This window comes from Chrysochloris asiatica, unplaced genomic scaffold (genome assembly GCF_000296735.1).
Source record: "Chrysochloris asiatica unplaced genomic scaffold, ChrAsi1.0 scaffold00265, whole genome shotgun sequence".
Lineage (NCBI taxonomy): Eukaryota > Metazoa > Chordata > Mammalia > Afrosoricida > Chrysochloridae > Chrysochloris > Chrysochloris asiatica.
This window is the reverse complement of record NW_006408783.1, coordinates 897,686-922,595: the sequence shown is the minus strand read 5'-3', so window position 1 is coordinate 922,595 and position 24,910 is coordinate 897,686. Positions and strand designations below refer to the sequence as shown.

General features: G+C 41.4%; 1 protein-coding gene across 1 annotated transcript in view; it reads left to right on the top strand.

Moving 5' to 3' along the window:
• The window catches only part of LOC102828612 (chromosome unknown open reading frame, human C1orf131), a 37,738-nt gene extending 19,979 nt beyond the window's left edge, over positions 1-17,759 (top strand). The window contains exons 3-7 of the mRNA XM_006874174.1: positions 10,943-10,999; positions 12,338-12,433; positions 12,576-12,662; positions 16,645-16,697; positions 17,621-17,759. Coding sequence (XP_006874236.1) covers positions 10,943-10,999; positions 12,338-12,433; positions 12,576-12,662; positions 16,645-16,697; positions 17,621-17,759 — 432 coding nt within the window. The remainder of the gene's footprint in view (positions 1-10,942; positions 11,000-12,337; positions 12,434-12,575; positions 12,663-16,644; positions 16,698-17,620) is intronic.
• The last annotated feature ends 7,151 nt before the right edge of the window (positions 17,760-24,910 follow it).

The window sequence follows — 24,910 nt, the reverse complement described above, 5'->3', positions numbered from 1 at the left end:
GTGACCCTGTACAGAGTTTCTGAGGAGTAGCTGGCGAATTTGAACCACCAATGGTTTAATAAATAAATAGTGCTGATGATTTCTTTATAGGTAAGTAAAGAAGTTTTTCTAGTAGGATTCATCCACGCATGGGCTTATTCTGAATAGAAAGTGTTTAAACATGCCTCTGCCATCAGTGGATGGCTACAGATAAGTTCTCCCAGGAATCTACTTGTCATAGTCTCAGTAGGGTGCCTTCAGAAACAAAGTCTAGTCTAAATTGGTGACTTTGGAGAGGATCTGCTGGCCAGTTAAATTTAAGGCAGAGAGGTTCTGGCAACTGTTTGTTTTTTTTTTTTTTTTTGGCGGGGGTGGGGAGGGGCAAGGAGTCATCTTGGTTGATTTTTCTCAGAGGACATAGCACGATCATGGGGGCTTATTAGGAAGAAATTGTAAGAAAATGAAATCTGCATAGGTGAGAAAAAGGCCAGGAAAGTTGTGCCAAGGAATATTTTTTTTCATCGCAGCAAATGCATCTGCTCATTCTTCTGGGCAGCAGGAACTGCCCTGTAAGAATTTCGTTGGGAAACCTACCCCATCCACGTTATAGTCTTGATCTTGACCCTTCAGATTTGTTTTTGTTTCTCAGAATCAATATTTAAAAGAAACCTCCTACAGCTCTGATCTCACCCTTCAGACTTCTAAAACCTCCATAGACCTGAAAAGGAAAAGATGATTGGTTGGTTGACTGTTTTCTTTCTCTCTCTCTCTCTTTTTAAGTTTGGCACAAGCTGATTTGACAGTAAAACCTCACCTGCACTGAATTTAAAAAAAATCATTTTGTTGACCACGTTGTGGTGTCCGTGCAGAGCTGGTGTGGGCCCTACTGGAAGTAGTATGTTGTTAAGTGTTGTCAAGTTGCTTCTGAGTCATAGCAGCCCTATATAGAACAGAATGAAACACGGTCCTGGGCCGTCCTCACAATTGTTGTTACCTCTGAATCCATTACTGCTGATACTGTGTCAGTACATCCTGTTGGGGGGTCTTCCTCTTTTTCTCTGACCCTCCACTTTACCAAACTTGATGTCCTTCTGAAGGGACTGGTTCCTCCTGATAATGTGTCAGAAGTATGAGAGACAAAGTCTTGCTCTACTGGCTTCTAAGGAACATTATGGCTGTACTTCCTCCAAGACAGATTTGTTTGTTCTTCTGGTAGTCAGTCCATGATACTTTTAATATTCTTCTCCAACACCATAATTTAAATGCATTGATTCTTCTGTGGTTTTCCTTATTCATTGTCCAGCTTTCACATGCATATGAGGCAATTGAAAATACCATAGCTTGGGTCAGGCACACCTTAGTCCTCAAATTGATATCTTTGCTCTTGAATACTTTAAAGATTGAATCATTTGCTGCAGATATGCCTAATGCAGTCCTTTGTTTGAATTCTTAACTGCTAATTCCATGAGTGTTAATTGTGAATCCAACGAAAATAAAGTCTTTGAAAACTTCAGTCTTTTCTCCATTTATCATGATGTGATTTATTGATCTAGGGGTGAGGATTTTTGTTTTCTCTCCATTGAGGTGCCATCCAGACCGAAGGCTTTAGTTTTTGATCTTCATTAGTAAGTATTTTAAGTCCGCTTCCAGCAAGCAGGGTTGTAGCACATGCATATCATAGGTTGTTAATGAGTCTTCCTCCAGTTTTGATTCCACATTCTTCATATAATTCAAGTTCCAGATTATTTGTTCAGCATACAGATTGAATAACTATGGTCAAAGGGTATAACCCTGGTGTACACCTTTCCTGATTTTATACTAGTATTCTCTTGTACTGTTCTAACAACTGCCTCTTGATCTATGTACAGGTTCCTCATGAGCGTAATTGGGTGTACTGGAATACCCAACGTTAGTATTGAAAGACTTTTCATAGTCAATAAAGCACATGTAAACATCTTTCTGGTAATCTGCTTTCAGCTAAGATCCATCTAATAGCAGTGATATCCCTAGTTCCATGTCCTCTTATGAATCCAGTTTGAATTTTGTCAACTCCTTATCGATGTACTGTTGCAATCGTTTTTACATTAGCAAAATTTTACTTGCATGTGGTATTAATGATACTGTTTGATGATTCCCAAATTCCATTGAGTCACCTTTCTTTGGGCACAAATATGGATCTCTTCCAATTAGTTGGCCACGCAGCTGTCTTCCAAATTTCTTGGCATGGATGAGTGAGCCCCTTTGGAGCTGCATCAGTTTGTTGAGTGATTTCAATTTGTGTTCTGCCAATTCCAGGAGTTAAAGGAGCTCTGGTATCGTAGTGGTTACGAATTGGGCTGCGAACCTTAAGGCCAGCAGTTCGAAACTACCAGCCATTCTGTGGGAAAAAGATGAGGCTTTCTGCTCCCGTAAAGATTTACAGCCTCGGAAACCCTGCACAGGGTCGCTATGGGTCGGAACCAACTCGAAGGCACTTAACAACAACAAATTCCAGGCATTAACGTCAAGTTTTTGTGCATTTCATTTTAATACTTGACTCTGTCTTCTCAAGCTGCCCTTCACAGTTTTCTCTTCAGCTCTTTTACAGTCTCATTTCTTCCATTCACTTTAGCTTGTTTACACCCAAGAGCAAGTTTCATAGTCTCTTCTGGCATCCATTTTGTTTTTTTGTTCTTTCCTGTCTTTTTTTTTTTTTTATTTTAATGTTTTATTGTGAATTATGTGATACTTTACATGGGAGAACATTAGTTTTACATTCATCCTATCGTATATCGTTTCATTGCTATGGTTATAATCCCCTCCATGCATCATCAACCAACCAAAGGGTATACACTACAAGCCTCTCTCCTTTTCTGTGTCTAAAGTCCCCAACTGCTTCATCTCTCCACTTCATCGTCTCTGCTACCATCTCAGGCATCACTGCTTCTCTGGGTAGGGTCCCGCTCTCCGCTTTTCTCCCCTGATGGTCCCAGGGACCTCCGCTCCTAGGCTGAAAAGTTAATCACTCCCCTCCTTGCTATAAAACGTCCACCTTTACATTTCCAATCCTCACAAGCAGTACTGATAACAGTTATTCACTATTGTATCACAAGAGACTTATCTGCATTTCATTTCATCAGCCCCGCCTAGACAGATTGTATACTACTCAGTGGAGAGTCTACCTTCCTTCATGCCCTCTGAATCTAGGTTCCCTTTTGAAAGCTTGTAAGTCAGTCACTTCTTGCCTTTGTAGCCCCCCCATTTGGGGTAGCCAATGTCTAAGTTGCCCATCCCTGTCTACTCTGTGTATGGATGGGGTGGGAATGATCCTTGCTGTATGGATTTGTTCCCTCTTTTGAGATACTGTATCCATAGGTATAGGTCAAGTTCACCAAATTGTATGAGAATACTTTTTTTTTTCCCTCTTCTTTTTACTTCAGGTCAAGTGGGTATTATCTGCAAATGTGGGTGTTATTATTCATATGCCCTCTCTTCTTATCAGCTGGTCGCTTCACTCTCCACTCTAGTCCTCTGGGGCTATGTCACTGACTCTGGGCCCAAGAGTCCCCAGGTCTTGCCACACTGCTAGCCAACCAGGTCTTCACCCGGGTTCACAGAAGTCTATTGAACATTGTAGGGCTTTGCTCACAGCTTTATTGCTGTTTTTCCCTCACTTCCCCTTATCGGTGCAAGCGTGATCACCAATCAGAGCATGTATTCCCACTGAATCTTAGTTTTGGAAGCCAGTTTACACTGCGGGAACCCGACCACTTGCCTTGATGTCTCCTGGGCAAGGAACTTGCTTGTTTTTCCTGTCTTCTTAATGACTTTTTGCTTTTTTCCTGTATGATGTTCTTGTCATCCTACAACTCTTAACAATTTTCAGCCATTAGTGTTGAGTGCATCAAATTTATTCTTGAAATGGTCTCTCAATTCAGTTGGGATATATTCAAGGTCATATTTTGGCTCTTGTGGACTTGTTTTCATTTTCTTCCAGCACCATATGTGACAGTGTTTTACTACATATGCTTCCATCTTCTGGCCCTATTATCTGGCAGTGTTGCTCAGCTGTTCATAAGGTTTCAGTGGCTAAACATTCAGAAGTAGTCTGCCTCCTCTCCATCTTCCTAGTTGGCCTTCATCTGAAAGCTGACCACCATGGGTGCCCTGCTGGTATTTAAAATACTGGTGGCATAGTTTCTAGCATCACAGCAACATGCAAGCCACCACAGTATGATAGAATGACAGACGACTGGTGGGAGGTATCATACAATATATATATTATTCAGTATGATTACAGTATTACTACCTTTATAAAACACAAAGATGTCTCACCTTTGAAACTGGAGTCTGACCCTAAGGATTGCAAATAAAAGGTGGAGGAGTTGAAATGCATTCCCAAGCTCAGGTTGAAACCCCAGACTTTCGGGCTTACAAGCCTGTGCTTTACTACACTGCAGAGTTAGAACAGAGATACTGGGCTAGACTCTCTTTCCCTTGAGTTGCTCAAGCATACTGACCTAGAAGGCTGGCATCCCTACACACACAGATGTTCTTCCCCACTGTTGCCAAATAGCTTGCTCACCGCCCTACTCCGCAGGTTCTTACTGCCTTCAGACTGCACTGCCCGATTTGGATCAGTCTGCCATGCTTACCTTGGAGGAAATGCTTCCCCCTCCAGTGTTCTCCTGTTCTATGAAAACCAAAATTACATTCACTAACGTATGAATAAACATCTTAATTTTACTAAAGATGTTTGTGTTTTGAGACGAAAGTACTTATTTACCCTGCTGATCTCTTAATCGGGAAAAGGTTGGGCTGTAAGTAATGGTTTCAAAAAAATCCAAGTAGTGAAGGAGAAACTGTTTTGGGTCGTAGACGAGTTCACTGAGTCTGGTGGGCTGCCTGTTGTCACTATCACCTGTCACACTCCCCCCGAAACTGCTCTCTCATTATACAGTCTAATAGACCTAGTTCTTCAAAGCTCTACACAGTTCTGTCTTCCATGTGGGGGACAGTGAATCCAAATAGTCAGGACATGTTAAGCAGCAGCAGGAGACCTGATGATGCAGTGGTATAAGCATTCCATTGTTAATCACACAGTTGGCAGTTCAAACCCCCCAACCCACTTCACAGGCGAGAGGAGGTCAAATTTTGGCTCACATGGACTTGTTTTGTCTTCAGCTTTAGTCTGAACTTGTATATGAGCAATTGTTGGTCTCTTCCACAGTCTGCTCCTGTAGTTTATTTTAGCTGATGATAAGGAGCTTTCCCACCATCTCTTTCCTATCTACGTAATTCTGTCCCCCTCCCCAAAAGATGTGTCTCCCTACCCCGGCCCCCAGAAATTTTCTGTCTTGGAAACCCTGTGGAACACATTTTCTTAAGGCTCTCAGAACTTTCATTTGCTGATGGGGCACAACTCAAAATGAGGATATTCATTAATAATTGGAACATGGCATGTACAAAGTATAAATCTAGGAAAATTGGAAATTGTCAAAAAGAAATAGAACACATAATCATTGATGTCATAGGCATTAGTGAACTGAAATGGACTGGTATTGGTCATTTTGAATCTGCCAAAAGCATGGTTTGCAGTGGTGGGAATGACAAATTGCAGAGGACTGGCATAGATAGTATTGATCATCAAAAAGAACATAGCAAGAGCAGTCACGAAGTACAACGCTGTCTGTGATAGGCTAATATCCATCCGCCTACAAAGAAGACCACTGCTATTAAAATTTATGCACCAACCACTATAGCCAGTGATGATGAAATTGAAGAATGCTACCAACTTCTTCAGTCTGAATAACATCGCAGAGAATGAATATTCCAGAACAGTTAATTGTACTCATGGGGAACCTGTGCATAGACCAAGAGGCAGTCATTAAAACAGAACAAGGGGACACTGTGTGGCTTAAAATCAGGAAATGTGTGTGCCATGGTGGTATTCTTTCACCATGCTTATACAATGTGTATGCTGAGCAAATAATTCAAGAAGCTGGAATGTATAAAGAAGCATGTGGCATGATGATTAGAGGAAGACTCATGATCCACCTTTGTTTGCTGAATACTTGTCCAGTCGGTTCCAACCCATAGCGAGCCTGTGTAGGGTTTTCTAGGAGTGGCTGGTGAATTTGAACTGCTGACCTTGCAGTTCAAACCGACTTTGCTGTCCAGCACATTATTCCACAGTGTTACACCAGGACTCCTGCTGAATGCTATGAGGACTTAAAATTCTTCCTGAGGTAGATCAGAGACCTCAGTGCTCCCCAGCCCTCTGTCAGCGTATCCCGGGAAATGTTCACGAGCATACTGAGGTCTCTCTGAGTGGACCAGAGCTGCTGTGCAGCGGTCCTGCCCTCCCTTTGCTTAGACAACCCTAAGCCAGAATGAAGGGGCCTGAGAGTGAGAAGCTGAGGATATTGGGTGCGGCCTGTTGGGCCGGCCTGTTGGGCAAGCGGGTACAAGCAGAGGTCAGAACGCCCTCTCCTGTGGATCAGGGGTGTCAGCATCACAGAAGCTATTATACAATTAGTCAAGAATTATTACAGAGTTGACGTCCTCTAGATGGTTCATCCTCCTGCTGCTCTCCTAGTAACAGGTCCACCTGCAGCATGTGATATCGCTGGCATTGACAGAAAGCTTCTGAGCCTATAAGAATTTATCAGCTCAAAAGAGGTTTATTAGCCACTATTCTAGGGGGTGAGTGGGAGGGAAGAAAAGAGAATGATTTAAATATTCAGAAAAAGAAGGAAATAGTTCATGGGATTTTAGAGAACTATATATAATTTTTTAATGTACAAAATTATTTATTGTGGTAAATAAGTATGTAACGTAACATTCCCCATCTCAACATTTTTTTGCATGTATAACTCAGAAACATCAATTGCATTCATTATTATGTTCAACCATCACTGCACAATTTGTATTTAAGGGTTTGGACGTGTCCCTGTAATCTAATTCTAATCCATTCTTTTCAAAACTAGTAGTACTGTTTATCACACTAAATAGATTAGATGTGTATGCCCGTGGAAAAGATGTCCTAACTTCAAAGCAAATATAGAACTTTTTACTAATCATAAAATAGGAAATAAGATTTCTTTTCTTTAGGTAGATGAAATGTAAGTGTGCCAAATACCATCTTCCATGGTGTATGTTTTAATGAAGTCATTTGATTCTGTCAGCCAGGTGGGGAATAGATTGTCGGAAGAAAAGTATAAGCCTGAAGCAGGCAAAGAAGCGTACTAAAGTCCAGTGGAAATGCATGTATTGTATATAACAGCACAGCATTAGCCATGTGCCTGCACCCTAACAGGGCATCGATATTGTTCCTCTTTTATCATCAACACTGTGCTCAGGATGGCCACTCAGTCTTGAGTGTGGTAGCAAACCAAAGTGCTACATGGTGACTGGGACCTGTTGCCCTCATAACAAGAATGATAGAGTCTCCGTGCTGCTGGATCCTGGATACTTTAATCATATTCACTAGTACTAATCCCTCAGGCTATTACATATTACACACACATATATGTATGTATATAATGTGTGTGTGTGTGTGTGTGTGTGACAGAAAACATTTTTGAGGAAAAAAAGGTATTGGAACTAGTGGGAATCATTATTTTGACACCTTCAGCAGATTGACAGAAAGATTGAGGAAAGCAAAAATACAGGAAAAACTTGAGAAGAATTCAGGGAAACATTACAAGAACAAACACAAGATAAATGCACATTTTGAAACAATACAAAACCTGCAATAAGAAATGCAGAAGATTAATAATAGCGTTTCAGAAATGTACTATACATCAAAAGGGCAAAGGAGACGATTCGAAGCAATTCAAATCCAAATCAGTGAACTTGAAGATAAATCTCTCAATAACTAGTGTGCTAGAAGAACAATCCAAAAAAAAAGAATGAAAAAACTCCAAAGAAAGCCTAAGAGTTGTGTGGGACACCATAAAGAGGAACAATTATGGGTGATTAGAATTCTAGAACAGGAAGAGACAATAAAAAGGACATAGAAAATTGTCAGAGGGTTCTTGAAAGAAAACTTCTCTAACATCGTGAAAGACAAGTCGATGATACACAAACCCCAGCCAGGATAGATTCCCTTCCAAAGTCACCAAGACGTATATTATAACCACAATTTCCCAACCAGACAAGGCAAGAATCCTGAGAGCAGCTCAGGAAAAACAAAAGGTTACCTACAAAGGAGAACCAATAAGACTAAACTGTGATTTGTCAGCAAAAAGGAAGTGAAGTGGATTTCATGATAAAACAGACTGTTTCATGCAGGGAAAACAATAAATTATAGGGTAACCGCAAAGAAAAATAATAATGCCTGCACATCAAAATAAGGAAAGAGGAAAATCAGGAAACTGTAGTAAATATTAACATACCAGACATGGAAATTAAAAGAAAACCTCACAAACAAAATGAACTTAGTGCAGAAAATCATGTGGAACAAAGAAACCAGGAGCACCACACACAGAGAGAAAAAGACAGCAATCAATTCATACCTATTGATAATTGCACTGAATGTAAATGGATTAAATGCACCAGTCAAGAGACAGAGCAGAGGGATAAGAAAGCCGGATCCTTCAATATGCTGTCTACAAGAGACATATTAAATAGATGGATCCACCCTAAATGCCCATCAACAGAAAGATGGTTAAACAAACTTTGGTATATACACACGATGGAATAGTACAATACGTTGAATAATGATAAGTCTGTGAAACACCTCGCAACATGGTTGAACCTAGAGGACGTATGCTGAGTGAAATTAGTCAATCACAAATAGATTGACTAATTTTGTATTGTATGAGACCACTGTTGTAAAATGTTTAAAAAAACAACAACAAAAAAACAGGCTTTCTTGATAAAAAGTCTGTGATGGTTATGGGGTAGGCAGGTGGGCGAAGGGAAAATTATTCAGTCTAGAGGGTGGACACATGTTAACATGGGTGACAGGGCAGGCACTATACAACAAGAGGGAGGTCAGCAGATGAAAGCTGAAGGTAGCAGGAGACAAAGGGGAAAATGTAATTGTTGAAATGAATAGAGGTATATATACTGTTAACTGGGTACACGGGATTGTAACCATGTAATGAAGGAAAGTATAACATTGTAAAACTAATGATCAGCTTTGTAAACCTTCATTCAATTCACAATAAAAAGTTGAAAAAATAATAAGTAGAACTATTAAATCTAAATGATTTTCCTTACTTTTGAATACAGTCCAATCAGCTGACTTCTTCCTGTTTAAAATAATAATAAGAATAAAGCCAAGAAAATCCTACAGAGCTTAATTCTAAGTTTACCACATAGGATCACCGGTGTGTTGGAGTCAACTCAGTGGCAATGTGCTTGTTTTCGTTTGAGATCAGTATCATGCTCTATCTGAAAAGCTATTTCATAGAGAGGCACCAGTCTTCTGACATACATATCCAAAGTGCAATAGGGGAAAAAAAAACAAGCTCAACACAGAACAACTCCTGTTTGGCGGAGGAGAAACTAGCTGTGATGCAAGGGCATGCTTGAGCGTTGGCGTGGGAAGGGGCCCCAAAGCAGGACCACACCCTGCTCTGCAGGAATGGTGTCGATGCCCTGCCCTAACAACCAACCTGTCTGCCAGCAGGATTGACCATATCCCTTACACACACACACACCCCCACACACATCCTCCAGAAGTTGTACAACTTTTACAGCCTGGTTCTTATCTGTACAAATTTGCAGCCTGGATTGAATCATTATGCGTATCATTGACTATAAGCTGACATCAGCTTGGCCCCAGATTCAGCAACCCTGTACACAGTGGAATGAAACTGTCTAGTCCTCTGTCATCCCTATCATTGATTGTGAACCTTACGGTGTTCATTGGCTGAGTTTTCAAAAGTAGATTCCCGTCTAGCTTATTTTAGTCAGGAAGCCCCACTGCAATCTGTTCAGCTGCATAGGCACACCTCTGTCATAGGTAATTACAAATTCCTTTAATTCACTGACAGACAGGTGGCTGTGTGTAAGGTGCATTTTGCTGGAACTTGAACCCAAGTCTCCCTAATGGAAGATGAGGATTTTACCACTGCCTACAGTATGGTTTCCTTAAGTTCCCAAGCTTCTATTCAAGTTCCTGGGCTAATAACCACTACCAGAGAATAGATTGATAGCTATTGTTGTTGTAAGTATCACCAAGTTGGTTCTGACTCATAGCAACCCTTTATAAGGTTTACAAGAAACAACTGGTGGGTTTGAACTGCTGACCAGTGCCTATCTTACAGCACTACATAGAGAGACATACTTTTTTAATGCATTTGCTGCATTATTACTTTCTATGAGAAATTATAACCAAAGTCTACACAATTGCAAGAGACTAGTCATTATTCCAATGGATAGATTTGTTGTTAAGTGCCATTGAGTCGGTTCCGACCCATAGTGACCCTGTATAGGGTTTCCAAGGATTGGCTGGTGAGCTTGAACTGCCTACCTTGAAGTTCAAACGGCTTTGCAGTTTGGCGCATTAACCCACAGCGCCACACCAGGACTCCAATGGATAGATGGGAGGGGAAAAAAGAATTGCTTATATGAGGTATCTTCAGAAAGTTTGTGCAAAAATTCTGTTATCTTTTAATTCCAATTTCCACAAACTTTTTGAAGCCCCCTTACATATAATATTTTATATCTTCTAGCCCCTCTGCTCCCTCCTACACTCAACAGTTTTCTATGAGATACATTCATTGTCCTCTCTTTTTTATTATCTTCAGTTCTTCAGTTTTGAGATCCTAAAACTTTTTTCTCCTATTTTGTTTGCTGTTAGTTAACTGATAGTTAAGCTTTTGTGTAGCTGGTATTATAGTATGTGCTATTGAGGCCCCAGGACAAATTTCAAGACTCCCTGAAACATGTCTACTCTGTTAATAGTATATATTTTAATGATAGAAGAATAGATGATTTTAATAAGATGTTTGGCTTTCTTTTTTTCTAGACCAAAACCAGTGTCCTTGAGAAAGATGTGGATATACAAGAATTTAACTTAGAAAAGGTATGTGCTTTGAAATTGTTAAATTGTTCATTTTCATGATGCCAAGAGAATTTAATATGTTCAGATATCTGATAATTGGGGAAATGTTTACATTAATTTCATGGCATTCATTTTATTCAACATTGTACAACTGTGTGAAAGACAGTAGTTTACAAGACTGTGACTTCATTGCCAACACTACAGTGGTACGTTGACAAAAAAGCAGAATTATGTATATTTTGTGGTTGTAGCTAGGCTTTTAATATTACATGAGAAAACAGACTAGAAGAAAGTAATTCAACTTCTAAAAGTGGATATTGGTGAATTTTCCTTAAAACAACAGGTGTGTGTTTGAAGCTGCTGTAAGAAATGTTTTTTCCAAAGTGTGAGAAGACCTACTTGGAAGGGTATTTTTCAATAGAAATGAATGCCTTTATGGGTAATTTGGTGCTGTTCCTACCCATAGCGACCCTGTATAGGGTTTTCAAGACGGCTGGTGAGCTTTAACTGCCAATGTTACAGTTCAGAAGACCTTGCAGTCCAGTGCATTAACCCACCATGCCACACCAGGACTCCATAAATATTTCAGGAGCAGAAAACCTCATCTTTCTCCCTCATAGCAACTGATAGAGTTGAACTGCTGACCTTGATGAGCAGTTGAGCTCATAAACCACTATGCTACCAGGGCTACTTTTATGGGTAATAGCTTGTTGTATATTGTTGTTAAGTGTCATTGAGTCGGTTCTAACTCAGCAACCCTGTATAGGGTTTCCAAGGAGCAGCTGGTGGGTTTGAACCATCAAACCTTGTAGTTCAAACTGACCTTGTGGTCCAGAGCTTCACCTACAGTGCCACACCAGGACTCTGCCTTGTTGTATTGAGCTCTCTGAGGTCCTGCAAATCTCTGTGTTTTACCGCTAGGTCTGTCACTGATTTGTACAAAGGTAACTCTTTACTTCAGGTTTCCACATTAAATCTGAGATGGTGGAGAATCTTATTAAGGCCCCATAACAGGATTGCAGTCACTGCAGATGATGAGAATCTGTAAAAATATTGAATGCAGCCTCAAAACCCAAACCTTCTGTCTTTGTGTCTTTTCTGACTCATAACCACCCTATATAGGATCTCTTGAGGCTGTAAATCCTTATGGGAGCAGAAAGCCTTGTCTTTCTCCCTTGGAGAGACTGCTGGGTTTGAACTGCCAGTTTTGTGGTTAGCAGTCCAGTGCTTATCCTACAGTGCCCCCCGGGTTCCTTTTGTTAAGTGTACAGCTCCTGTCTAAAACGCTGTGTAACTGGAGATGGTTCTTCTGTGGGATTGTTGGAATGTACTTGATCTACTTCTCTTTGCTGTCCGCAGGCTCGTTTGGAAGTGCACCGGTTTGGAATCACCGGTTATGGAAAAGGAAAGGAAAGGATTCTGGAACAGGAACGTGCCATTATGCTGGGTGCTAAGGTGAGGGGCTGTTGCTTCCTTCCGTCACCAGACCGGAGTATTTTTAAGGGCAAGCCATGGATGGACCAGTCTGGATAAGGGATACTTAGAAATTTCTGCACAGTAAAAACTGATGATCTATGCCATTTTTCTTTCTCTTCAGCCTCCCAAGAAGAGTTACGTTAATTACAAGATTTTGCAGGAACAAATCAAAGAAAAAAAGGCAGCAAAGGAAGAAGAAAAAAGAATGGTAAGTATAATTTTAAAAATTATTATTATTATGTGAAACTGGAATAGGAAGATGAATACGATGTACCACTATCTACCCATCTAATACTGCAGGAAATCCCAGGAACATAGAGATTGTGGCTGTTATTGTTAGGGACCGTTGAGTCCGTTTTGACTCACACAACCCTGTGCACAGCAGAACAAAACACACCCGGTCATGTGCCACCCTCACAGCCTGTGGTTGTTGCCACTGTATCACTCCGTCTTGTTATGGGGTGGTCTTCCTCCTTTTCATGGACCCTCCACTTTACAAGCTTGAAGTCCTTCTTCAGGGACTCGTCCTTCCTGACAACTTTTCCAGAGAATGAAAGATCACCATCCTGGCATCTAGGGAGTATTCTGGCTATACTTCTTCCAACGTAAATTTGTTTTTCTGGCAGTCCATGGTACTTTCCGTGTTCATTGTGACTTCAGTGCTTCAATTCTTCCCCGGTTTTCCTTACTCACTTTCCACTTCCCATATGTACATGAGGTAATTAGAAATACCATGTCTTTGATCAGGCACACCTTAATCCTCAGAGTGATAACGTGTACTTCAGCACTTGAAAGAAATCTTGTGCAGCAAATTTGCCTAATGTGGTCGGACGCTTGTATCCCCTTGTTCTGTTTGAACAACTGCCTCTTGGTCTATGTACAGGTACCTTATGAGCACAACTAAGTGTTCTGGAATACCTGTTTTCAGTTTTATCCATAATTTGTTATGATCCATACAGTTGAGAGCCTTTGCATAGTCAATAAAGCACCGGTAAACATCTTTCTGGTATTCTCTGCTTTTAGCCAAGATCCATCTGACATTAGTAATGATATCCCTAGCTCTATATCCTCTTCTGAATCCAGCTCGAATTTCTGGCAGCTCCCTATAGATGTACTGCTGGAGCCATTTTTAAATTGTCTTCTGCAAAATTTTGCTCACATGTGATATTAGTGGTATTTTTCAGTGATTTCTTCATTCTGTTGGGTTACCTTGTTTTGGAATGGGCAGAAATGTGGAACTTTTCCAATTGGTTGGCCAGGTAATGGACTTCCAAATTTCTTGACAAAGATGAGTGATCGCCTCCAGCGCTGCATCTGTTTGTTGAAGTATTTCCATTTGAATTCTGTCAATTCCTGGAACCTTGCTTTTCACCAAGTGCAGTGTGGACTTATGCAGGAGGATCAGTTCTTGATCAGAGGACACATCTTGAAGTAGCTGAGCAGCAACCAGGTCCTTTGGGTTCACTGTCTCTGATCCCTTCCGTGTTCTTTTAAGGCTTCTTGCATTATTTGATATTTTGCCCATGTTGTTTTGTTAAGTGCTGTCAAGTCGGTTCCAACTCATAGCAACCTTTTCTAGAGTTTCCGAGGTAGTGGCTGGTGGGTTTGAACCGCTACCTTTCATTTCAAATTGACCTTGCAGATTAGTGCTTATCCCAGAGCGCCACACCAGGGCTCCTATTTTGCGCATAGATTCCTTCAATATTTCAAATTGAGGATTGAATGCTTTCTTCAGTTTTCTTCCGCTTGAGAAGTACTGCGTGTGTTCTTTGGTTTTCTAATTCCAGGTCTTTGCACATTTCATTATAATACTTTGTTTTCCTGAGCTCTCCTTTGAAATTTTCTGTTCAGCTCTTTGACCTCTTCATTACTCCCAGTTGCTTTAGCTTCTCTATGCTCAAGAACAAGTTTCAGAGTCTCTTCTGGCATCCATTCTGGTCTTTTCTTTCTTTTCTGTCTTTCGAGTGACCTTATAAGAACATCATCCCACAACTCTTCTGGTCTTCGGTCATTAGTGTCTAATGCATCAAATTTGTTCTTGAGATGGTCTCTCAATTCAAGTGGGATATAATCGAAGTTGCATTTTAGCTTTTGTGGACTTGTTTTAATTTTCTTTCTTTCTTTTTTAATGTTTTATTGTGAAATATGTGATAGTTTACATGGGAGAACATTAGCTTTACATTCATCCTATCGTATATTGTTTCATTGCCATGGTTACAATCCCCTCCATGCATCATCAACCAACCGAAGGGTATAAACCCCAAGCCTGCCCCCCGGTCATGAGCACACAGCCCCTCTCCCTCCCTGGGTCTAAAGTCCCCAGCTGCTCCATTTTTCCATGTCATCTTCTCTGCCTCCGCTCTCTGCTCTTCTCCCTTGATGGTCCCAGGGATCTCCGTTCCTAGACTACAAAGTCAGTCACTCCCCTCCTTTTGCTACAAAACATCTACCTTTACATTACCAACCCTCACAGTCAGTCCTGATGACAATTATTCACTATTATATCACAAGAGACCTATTCCCATCTCCTTTTATCAGTCCTGCTCAGATTGGATACTACTCAATGGAGATTCTACCTTCCTCCGTGCCCTCTGGATCTAGGCTCCCTCTTGAAAGCTTGTAAGCCAGTCACTTCTTGCCTTTGTATGTTTTAATTTTCTTGAGCTTCAGTCTGATCGACCCTATCCTTATTTTGGCTGATGATTCTGAGTTCTGTATTGTTTCTCCCCACAGAAGTAATTCGTTTGATTCCTTTGTATTCCATCTGGTGAAGTCCATGTATTTAGGCACCTTTTATGTTGTTTAAGAAAGGTATTGCAGAGCCTAAATCATTTGATCTGACTCATTTTGAGCATGCTATTTCTCTCATCAACGTGTGTTTTCTAACTACTGATTTTTTCTCTTTGTTTCTGACTTTTGCAATCCAATCACCAATAATTATGAATGCTTCTTGCCTGCATGTTTGATCCATTTCAGTCCGAGGCAGTTGGTAGAATTCTTCAGTTTCATCATCACTGGCTTTAGTGGTTGGTGCGTAAATATGAATGGGAGTGGTATTAACTGAACTTCTTTGTAGGCTTGTGGCCATCATCCTATCACAGACAGCATTGTACTTCAAGACAGATTGTGAAGTGTTCTTTTTGATGAAGAATGCGATGCCACTCTTTAATTGGTCATTCCCAGCATAGCAAACCATGTGATTGTCAGATTTGAAATGGTAAATGCTGGTCTCTTTCAGCTCACTAATGTCTAGGATATCAAACTTTATGTGTTCTGTTTTAGTTTTGGTAACTTCCCATTTTTTTATATTCATACTTCATGCATTCCATGTTCTGATTATTAGTGGATACTGTTTCTTTTTGTTTTGAGGTTTGCCCCATCAGCAAATGAAGGTTCCGAAAGCTTTCCCCCAATTCATGTTATTATGGTCAACTCTGCTTCAAGGAGGCAGCTCTTCCCCAGTTGCATTCTGAGTTCCTTCCAACCTGAGGGGCACTGCTGTAGTTTATAAGGTTTTCAGGGGCTTTCCATCCAGAAGCAGTCCTCCTCCCCTTCTTCCTAGGCTGCTTTAGTCTGGAGGCTCCATTGAAACCTGTTCACCATAGGTAACCCTGTTTGTATTTTAAAGGCTGATAACATACCTTCCAGTATCACAGCAACACACATGCCACCAAAGGACAACAAACTGACCACCGAGTGGTGAGGAATGCTGAGGTCTAGTCATGAGATTCTTTCTTACCACTTCTTTGAATCAGCTACACTTTGGTAATCTGACACTTAAATGGAAGACTTGCTTTGAAATTCCAAACCCCTTTCCGCTAGTAATACAAGCTGCTTGGACCTTTTTCCTATCTTCAGTCATCTTTTACGTTTGACGTTGAATAGAACATGAGTACCTGCAGAAACCCACAAGAGGAATCGATGTTGTGCTCTCCTTCTTTGAGTGAACATGTGAGGCTGGACATTTCTGCTGTCACTGTTATCTGAAATGGCCAGATAAGGTTTTTTTTGTGTTTAATATGCCCACTGGAAAACAATCTTAAACATAAACAGTGTAATAACCGTGACTTTTAGTAACAAATGTCATGCCTTTTTTTGAACCTGCTACCCTTTACTAAACCAACTCCACGGCACGTATCAACAACAAACCCTTTACTGATACATATTATTATCTTAAATTCTGAAACCAGGCCCAGGACACAGATATTTTCAAGAAGAAGAAGAGAAAGGGGCAGGCAGACAGGTGAGTCTGTCCTCTCCAACCAGACAGGAAAGCCGGATGGTGTGGGTGGGCCTGTTCATGGATTCTGGGAAGAATGCTCCAAATCAGGCCCTTTAATAGAAACACAGGATTAATCATTGCCCAAGATCAAAACATCTGCCCTAGAATAGCATTAGGAACCAACCCTTTGGTCTCTCTACCACTAGTGGAAAAGCTGAGATTGACGTTTTCAAACAGAAGTCTCTCTTCCTTGCAAGGAGACCCAGCAGATTGAATGGCCCAGTCTTGGGCTGTATTGCCTATTCTTCGATGTTCCGTGTAGAACACCATAATTCTGAGTAATGGGACAGATTTTGTTGCTTTATATTTGTTTGTTAGCTTTTCATCAATTGCCCTTTTCCTGTCTCCTTGAATGAATACTTCAAAATTGACTTCCTTTATATCATAATTTTTTTTTCTTACCCTCTTAGTGAGCTTATACATGTCTTAAGGTGATCAATTGCTCTGGCCACATAGATCTACTTAGTGGGCGCCTACTGTGTGCCAGGTACTGTGTTAGGATACAGCCGCGATCAGATGGATGGTATCCGTACCCTTATGGAACTTTTAGTGAAGGGAAGCAGAGCAGAGCTTGCAAACAAATAGGATTCAGTCAGATACTAACAAGAACTTGAAACAGAGCATTGTGAATACAGATAAATGAAGGCGACCTGGGAAGTGAAGAGGAGAGGCAGCCTGGGAGGGTCTGGTGGGACACTCCACGCAGAATAATCAGGTCCCAGGTCCTGCGGATGGAGGGCTCTTGGTGTGTGTGAGGGACTGCCGAGCCCAGTGGGGCTGCATGTGGAGAGGGCAGAGGGAGTGGACTGCTGGGGGCTTCATTGATGGTGCTGTTTCTTCTGCATTAGCCTGATGATGTTACCTTTCTCCCACTTTCAATGTAGGAAATCCCAAAAGAAGAAATCAGCACCCAGTATTTTGTCAAGTGGACGGGGTGGACAGGTTGGAAAATTCAAAAATGGCACATTAATTCTGAGTCCAGTTGATATAAAGAAAATCAGTTCTTCCAGAGTGGCTAAATGAAGAACTTTACAGAAGAATGGACACAAGCCATCATGTAGAAACTGGGCCACTGTACAACCTGAAGATGGTGCTTAATTATTTCATGCTTTACAAACTCTTCTTAATGTTGGAAACAGAATCAGAGATAGCACAGTTCTAGTCATAGAAATGTCCATTTTATGGTGCCAGACATGTTCTGTCAACTACAGTATGAATGTAAGCAAGCCTACTGAAAACAGTTTTTAATATGCCCAGCAAGGTTCACTAGTGGTTTTGCACATTTCCTTATTGTACTGTTTTTCATAATTTTACTGGTTTATAAATGTTTATAATTAAGTTGCCTTTTAATTTTTTAAATGACTTAATGTTATCATAAAAGAACGAACAACATGGCAGGTTTTCAATTGCTGTATAGAACAATCTATTTTAATTTTCAGTCTAATAAGTACGTAAATTCTATTTCATAGTTATTTAAATAAAATGTAACTTTTGTAACATACATGACTATTATGTAACTCAACTGATGATTTTAGCTCATTTCAAAGAACTTAACATTCAAGTGAACGTTGTCTCCTTTAAAGCAGGTACCTTGGGAAGCTCTGTGTAGATTTTTAATGGTATTGCCTTGTGCAAAACAGCTGCGTGATGTTTATTGCTTGTTAAGTGCTGTCAGGTTGATTCAGATTCATTGTGACCCTGTATAGGGTTTCCAGAGGAGCTCTGGTAGCGTAGTGGTTACGAATCGGGCTGCGAACTGCAAGGCCAGCAGTTCGAAACTACCAGCTGTTCTGCGGGAGAAAGATGAGGCGTTCTGCTCCTGTAAAGATTTACAGCCTCGGAAACCCTGTTACAGGGTCGCTATGAGTCGGAACCGACTCCATAGCACTTAACAACAACAACAACAACAACATAGGGTTTCCAGAGAGCAACTGGTGGGCTTAAACCACTGACTTTACACTTTAGCAGTCCAGTGCTTACCCTTCAGTGCCATATCAGGACTTCATTCCAAAGCTTATGGCACATTTTTTTAAAAAGTCTTAAATAACATAATCAATTTTATCTTTTTTGGTCAAAAAATTCAAACCCAGATTTGGGGTAAATAAATCCAAAGGCTATGACGATTTTCTTATGTGACATGTAAATGGGTTCTGAGGTTATTACCAGAGGAGGAACTCAGAAATCTTTTGAAGACTGAGAGCAAAACTGGGATGAGTGATTTTCTTTTCTGGTTTACTGTGAAAGGCAGCATTCATTAGGACATACATTTTGGTAATTTTCAGAAATAACTTAAACAAAACAAAACACAACCTGTTGTTGCTAAGTGCCATCGAGGTGGTTCCGACCCATAGCGACCCTGTATATGGTTTCCGAGGAGCAGCTGGTGAGCTTGAATCTCTGACCTTGCAGTTCAAACAGCTTTGCAGTCTGACGCATCAGCCCACAGCATTGCATCAGGACTACAAACACTACCTAGAGATGGGGGTGGGGGGGTCTCAGGAGCTGCAAATGACCTATTTGATGGGGGGGGAAGCTGCAAATGACCTATTTGATGAGGGGAACTCTTGGTTTTGAAAACTTCACTCATATGCTGAATTTTGTTGCTGCAGCTACTGTTCACACTGCGACCACAACACCGTGTCTGGTCAGAGAGAGACAGTTGGTAGGTTTGTGGGGCACCCGCGAGGGAGGGCAGTGAAATGTGCTGTGGGAGGCTGGGGGGGCAGGTGGTCAGGAGAGGGAAACAAGTGTCAGCTGTGGAGCAGCAGCGAATGCAGAGAGGGAGAGAGGGGAGTGAGGCCGCGCAAACAGGGAACAGCCCACACAGGTCAATATGGAACAAGAAAACAGGCAAACCAGTTAGCATCCAGTTGATTCTGACTCATGTGACCCCCTGTGTGCTATTTAGGATTTTCAGTGAGATCCCCAAGCCTTTCTTCAGAGGTACTTCTTGATGACCTTTCAGCTAGTAGCCAAGTCCTTGACTCTGCACCACTCAGAGACTCCTTCAGAATGGAGGGAGGGAGCATAAGAGGGAAAGGGAAGTGAAGTCTAGAGGTTTGGGAAGTCTCTTTAAAGAGTGTGTATGTGTGTTGTGGGCATTGGAGAGAGGGACCAATGAAGGGTATAAATCATAGAGTGATATGATTCCATTCATGTTAGAAAGATACTGAAAATGTCATGGAAGAAGGGGGATTGGATAGAGCCAGCGTACTTAATGTGGAATCTTAGGGTGTCATGCCATCTGCAACAAAGAATTACTTCTTTCAAAAAACAGTGCCTCACAGGGCATTTTTAGCGAGTGGCAGTGTTCTGTAGGATAACCATAATGGGGGACATACATTTGTCAAAATCCATAGGACTATGGAACACCAAGAGTGAGCCCTAATGTAAGTTATGGACTTCAGTTAATAATGCATCAATATTGATTCATCGATTGTGATAAGTTACCAAATACATGTAAAATATTAATAGCAGGAAAAATTACGGAGGTGAAGGGCAAATGAGGACTGTACTTTCTGGACAATTTATAAACACCTTTGAAAAGTGGTAGCGCTTCTTATGTGCTGTGGAGTCGGTTCTGTTTCCGACTCTTCATGACCGCGTGTAGGGTTTCTGAGGTTGTAAATCTTTATGGGACCAGAAAGCCTCAGCTTCCTGCTGTGGAACAACTAGTAGTTTTGAACTGCTGACCTTGAGGTTCGCAGCCCGACTCGTAACCACTATGCTACATAGTCTGTTTAAAAGAAAAACCAGCCTGTCTCCCGGCATGTTGCTGGCCTGTGGGCAGACAGCACACCTGACTCCTGACCCTATGGCCTGAACTTCCCATTGTGACTGGACACTCAGCCCCACTGAGTCAGGAGGCTAAGAAGACCCATCAGTGAAGGTGGAAGTGCTGCCTCCAGGGCAAGCTCAAGCAGGCTGCATGAGCACACAGCCAAGCCTCCCATGCCATCCAGCACGACGGTGCCAGCAACCTCTCCCTAAGTCCATACCTATAACCAGCAGATGAAGAAGGCCAAGGCCAGAGCTTTGTTCATAGATGGGTCAGCTTGGTGCTTGGCTTCAAACTGAACATTGCAGCTCTACTGTAGTTGGGCTTCTAACTTCTGCCAGCAACAGAGACCAATACTGAGTCCATGACAAGGCACCATTCCCTGAGAAGACCACCAAGCTGCCTGGTGGCAAATGGGCTATCCTGATTCCTTTGTACCCTGGAAGCGACAAATTTTGACAAGAATTTGTTTTGTAAGTGTGTTAGGATACAGCCACAATCAATTGGATGGGATCCGTGCCCTTATGGAACTTGCATATTAGTGAAGGGAAACACACCAGAACATAGAAACATTTAGAACTCTGTCATAGGTTTCCCTTTTCTGCCCGCCGGGCCTCTGCCAACACCATTATCCTAAGGACTTTAGAGGGCTTTAGATAGTGTGTGGAATCAATCCTACACAACAGCACTGCATCACACCAAGGCACCTGTTTTACAGCCAAGGCAGAGCACCACTGGGACGTGTTCTGGAGCTGGTATAATGGAAAGAAAGGCTTGTTGAATAGTCAATGTAAGATCCATCTCAGAGATGATAGAATTTGCACTCTAAGTTGATTATTACATTTATATGGTGCCATGCCCCAGTAAAAAGAGTACATGATCCATTTGCTGTTACTTCCAGTGATTTACTTGGGAAATTTGTGTTTCCTGTCCTCTCAACTCCTGGTTCCCTCAAGGGGGCAGCTGGAAAGCATTCTATTGAACCATTAGCTGTTGCCTGGGCAACATGAGTCACCATCTTGCAGAGACAGTTGATCTAGAGATGAGGAGAAAGGATTGCTGTTGCTGTGAGGGCAGGGAGGAATCTGCTGGGCACCTAGGTGATCCACTTTGGCATCGTTTGGGATTCCCTTTATTCAGTTCTGATGGTAACTTGAGAAAGGTGTGCTGACCTGAGAATCAGACCCTTAACTTGAGGGTCTGAATCATGCCAACAGGTAAGCTACCTAGATCAGCAGAGGCAAGAAATACCATTAGTGAGAGTGAAGGGAACCTAGAATGAAGAGGAGAGGAGGCAGACGTGATTATCAAGGTCAGCTGCAGTGGCAGGGAATGCACTTTGTCCCACTAACCTGCTTCTTCTAAGTTTCCCTCATTGGAGTTCGAGGAAAGCTTCTCCCCAAATATAGGCGAGGTGTAAGTCTGAATGGCACAAAGGATGAGTGCTGTGATGGACCCTTCAAATGTCCTTTCAGGAACGAAGGACTACTCCCTTAGCTGCTGAGAATTCTAGGATAGGTGGTCCACGATAGTTAGCCCTCTTTAAGGATTGCCGCAGCTGAAGAAAGTCCCTCCTCCAAGGTCATGCCCCCTTCCTGCAGGTGTGACCTGCAGGCAATGCATAATCCATGTCAGGGTATAATCCTCTCACCCCAATTTGGCACAACTTTGAATCCTCATCCCAGCTGAGTTGGCAGAGGCTTTGTGTTGGAACTGTATCCAAGGGTCTGCACAAACCTACTTCTTTCCCTTGACTTCCCTAGGTTTGATATCAAGAGCATTCCCTAACAAACATCCAGTTATCTAACCTCAGAGCTAGAGAACCTGAAAATAATGCCCTACCCATCCGAGCTAGTCCAGGAAGCCAGTAGCTGAGGGGGATCCTAGGCTTTGGGCACTGTCTGAAGACAATAGAGATGACTTCTTGGGGAGCTTATCTTAATCATGTCATAGATTTCTGAAGTCTTACTATCTCTTACAAAAAGTAACTTTATGAACTCCCTACAGTGTGATGTTTATTCTTGTCAGATGACTGAATTGGTACTGACTCCAAGCGAACCTATGCACAACAGAAAGAAACGTTGCCTGGTCCAGCGCCAACCTCACAATCATTGCTACATTTGAGCCCATTGGTGCTGCCACTGTGGCAGTCCATCTTGTGTGTGTGTGGGGTCTTACCCTTTTTCACTGACCCTCCACTTTACCAAGCATGATGTCCTCCAAGGTCCCTCCTTATAATATGTCCAAAGTATGAGAGACTAAACCTGGCCATCCTGGCTTCCAAGGAGCATCTGATTGTACTTCTTCCAAGACAGATTCGTTTGTTCTTTTGGCAACTCATAGTACTTTTAATATTCTCCAACACCATAACTCAAATGCATCAATTATTTTACAATCTTCCTTATTCATTTGTCCAACTTTCACATACATATGAGGCTATTGAAAACAACATGGCTTGGGTCAGGCGCACTTTAATTCTCAAACTGGTATCTTTGTTCTTTGACACTTTGAAGAGGTTGTGCAGTACATTTGCCTAATGCAATATGTCGTTTGATTTCTTGACTGCTACTTCCATGAGTGTTGATGGTAGATCAGAACAAAATGAAGTCTTGACGATTTCAATCTTTTCTCTGTTTGTATTGTTCTTAAGTGCTGTTAAGCCCCTTCCAACCCATAGTGACCCTGTATAGGGTTTAACCTGACTTTGTAGTCCAGTGCATTAACCCACAGTACCACACAAAGACTCCAGTTATATGAATGTTATTTACTGGTCCAGTGGTGAGGATTTTTGTTTTCTTTACACTGAGGTGCAACCCATACCAAAGGCTGTGGTCTTTGATCTTCATCAGTAAGTCCTTTCTGCATTCAGCAAGCAAGGTTGTATCATCTATATTTTGCACATTGTTGATGAGTCTTCCTCCAATCCTGATGTCACATTTTTCTTCATATAATCCAGATTCTCGAATTCTTTGCTTGGCATACAGATTGAATTAAGTATGGTGGAAGAATACAAATCTGGTGCACAACTTTTAAACCATTCAGTGTTCCGTTGTTCTGTTCAAACAACTGCCTCCAGTATGCCCAGGTTCCTCATGAGTACAATTAAGTGTTCTGGAATACTCATTCCCCACAATGTTGTCCATAGTTTGTCATGATTCACACGCGAAAGCCTTTGAGTAGTCAATAAAGCACAGGTAAACATTTTTCTGGTATTCTCTGCTTTCAGAGAAGACCCATCTGATGTCAGCAATGATATCCCTCATTTCACATCCTCGTCTGAGTCCAGACTGAACCTCTGGCAGTTACCTGTCAATGTACAGTTGCAGTCGTTTTTCAATTATCTGTAGCAAAATTTTATTTGCATGCGACATCAATGATATTGTGTGATGATTTCCGCATTCGGTTGGGTCACGTCTCTGGAATGGGCACAAATATGGATCTCTTCCAGTCAGCTGGCCATATAGCTGTTTTCCAAATTTCTAGGCCTAGATGAGTGAGTGCCTCCTGTGTCGCATCAGTTTGTTGAAAGATTTCAATGTATATTCAATCAGTTCCCAGAGCCTTATTCTTTGCCAATCCCTTTAGTGCACCTTGAACTTCTTCCTTAAGGATCATTGGCTCTTGATCATATGCTACCTCTTGAAAAGGTTGATCATCATCCATTTCTTTTTGGCATAGTCACTCTGTGTATTCCATCTTCTTTTTATGCTTTCTGCATCATTTAGTATTTTTCCTATTTGTTGTTGAAACTTCTTCAATCTGAAATTGATCAAATATGCAATCAAGATATGTTGATAATCACTGGCAATTGGAATGCAAAGGTTGGAAACAAAGAGGAAGGATCAGTAGTTGGAAAATATGGCGTTGCTGATAAAAATGATGCTGGAGATCACATGATAGAATTCTGCAAAAAAATTATTTGTTCATTTCAAATACCTCTTTTAAACAACATAAAAGAGGACTACACACATGGACTTCACCAGATGGAATACACAGAAATCAAATTGATTACATCTGTGGAAAGAGACAGTAGAAAAGCTCCATATAATCAGCCAAAACAAGGCCAGGGGCAGATTGTGGAACAGACCATCAATGGCTCATATGCAAATTCAGACTGAAGCTGAAGAAAATAAAAACAAGTCCATGAGAGCCAAAAAGACTCTGGAACTTGCTCTCCTTTGTAGAGATGCTAAAGCAAATGGAAGAAATGAGGAGGTACAAGAACTGAACAGAAAATTTCAAAGGCCAGCTCAAGAAGATAAAGTCAAATATTAACTACAAAATGCGCAAAGAACTGGAGTCGGAAAACTAAAAAGGAAGAACACACTCAGCATTCCTCAAGCTGGGGGAACTGAAGAAAAAATTCAAGCCTCAATTTTCATTATTGAAGGATTTT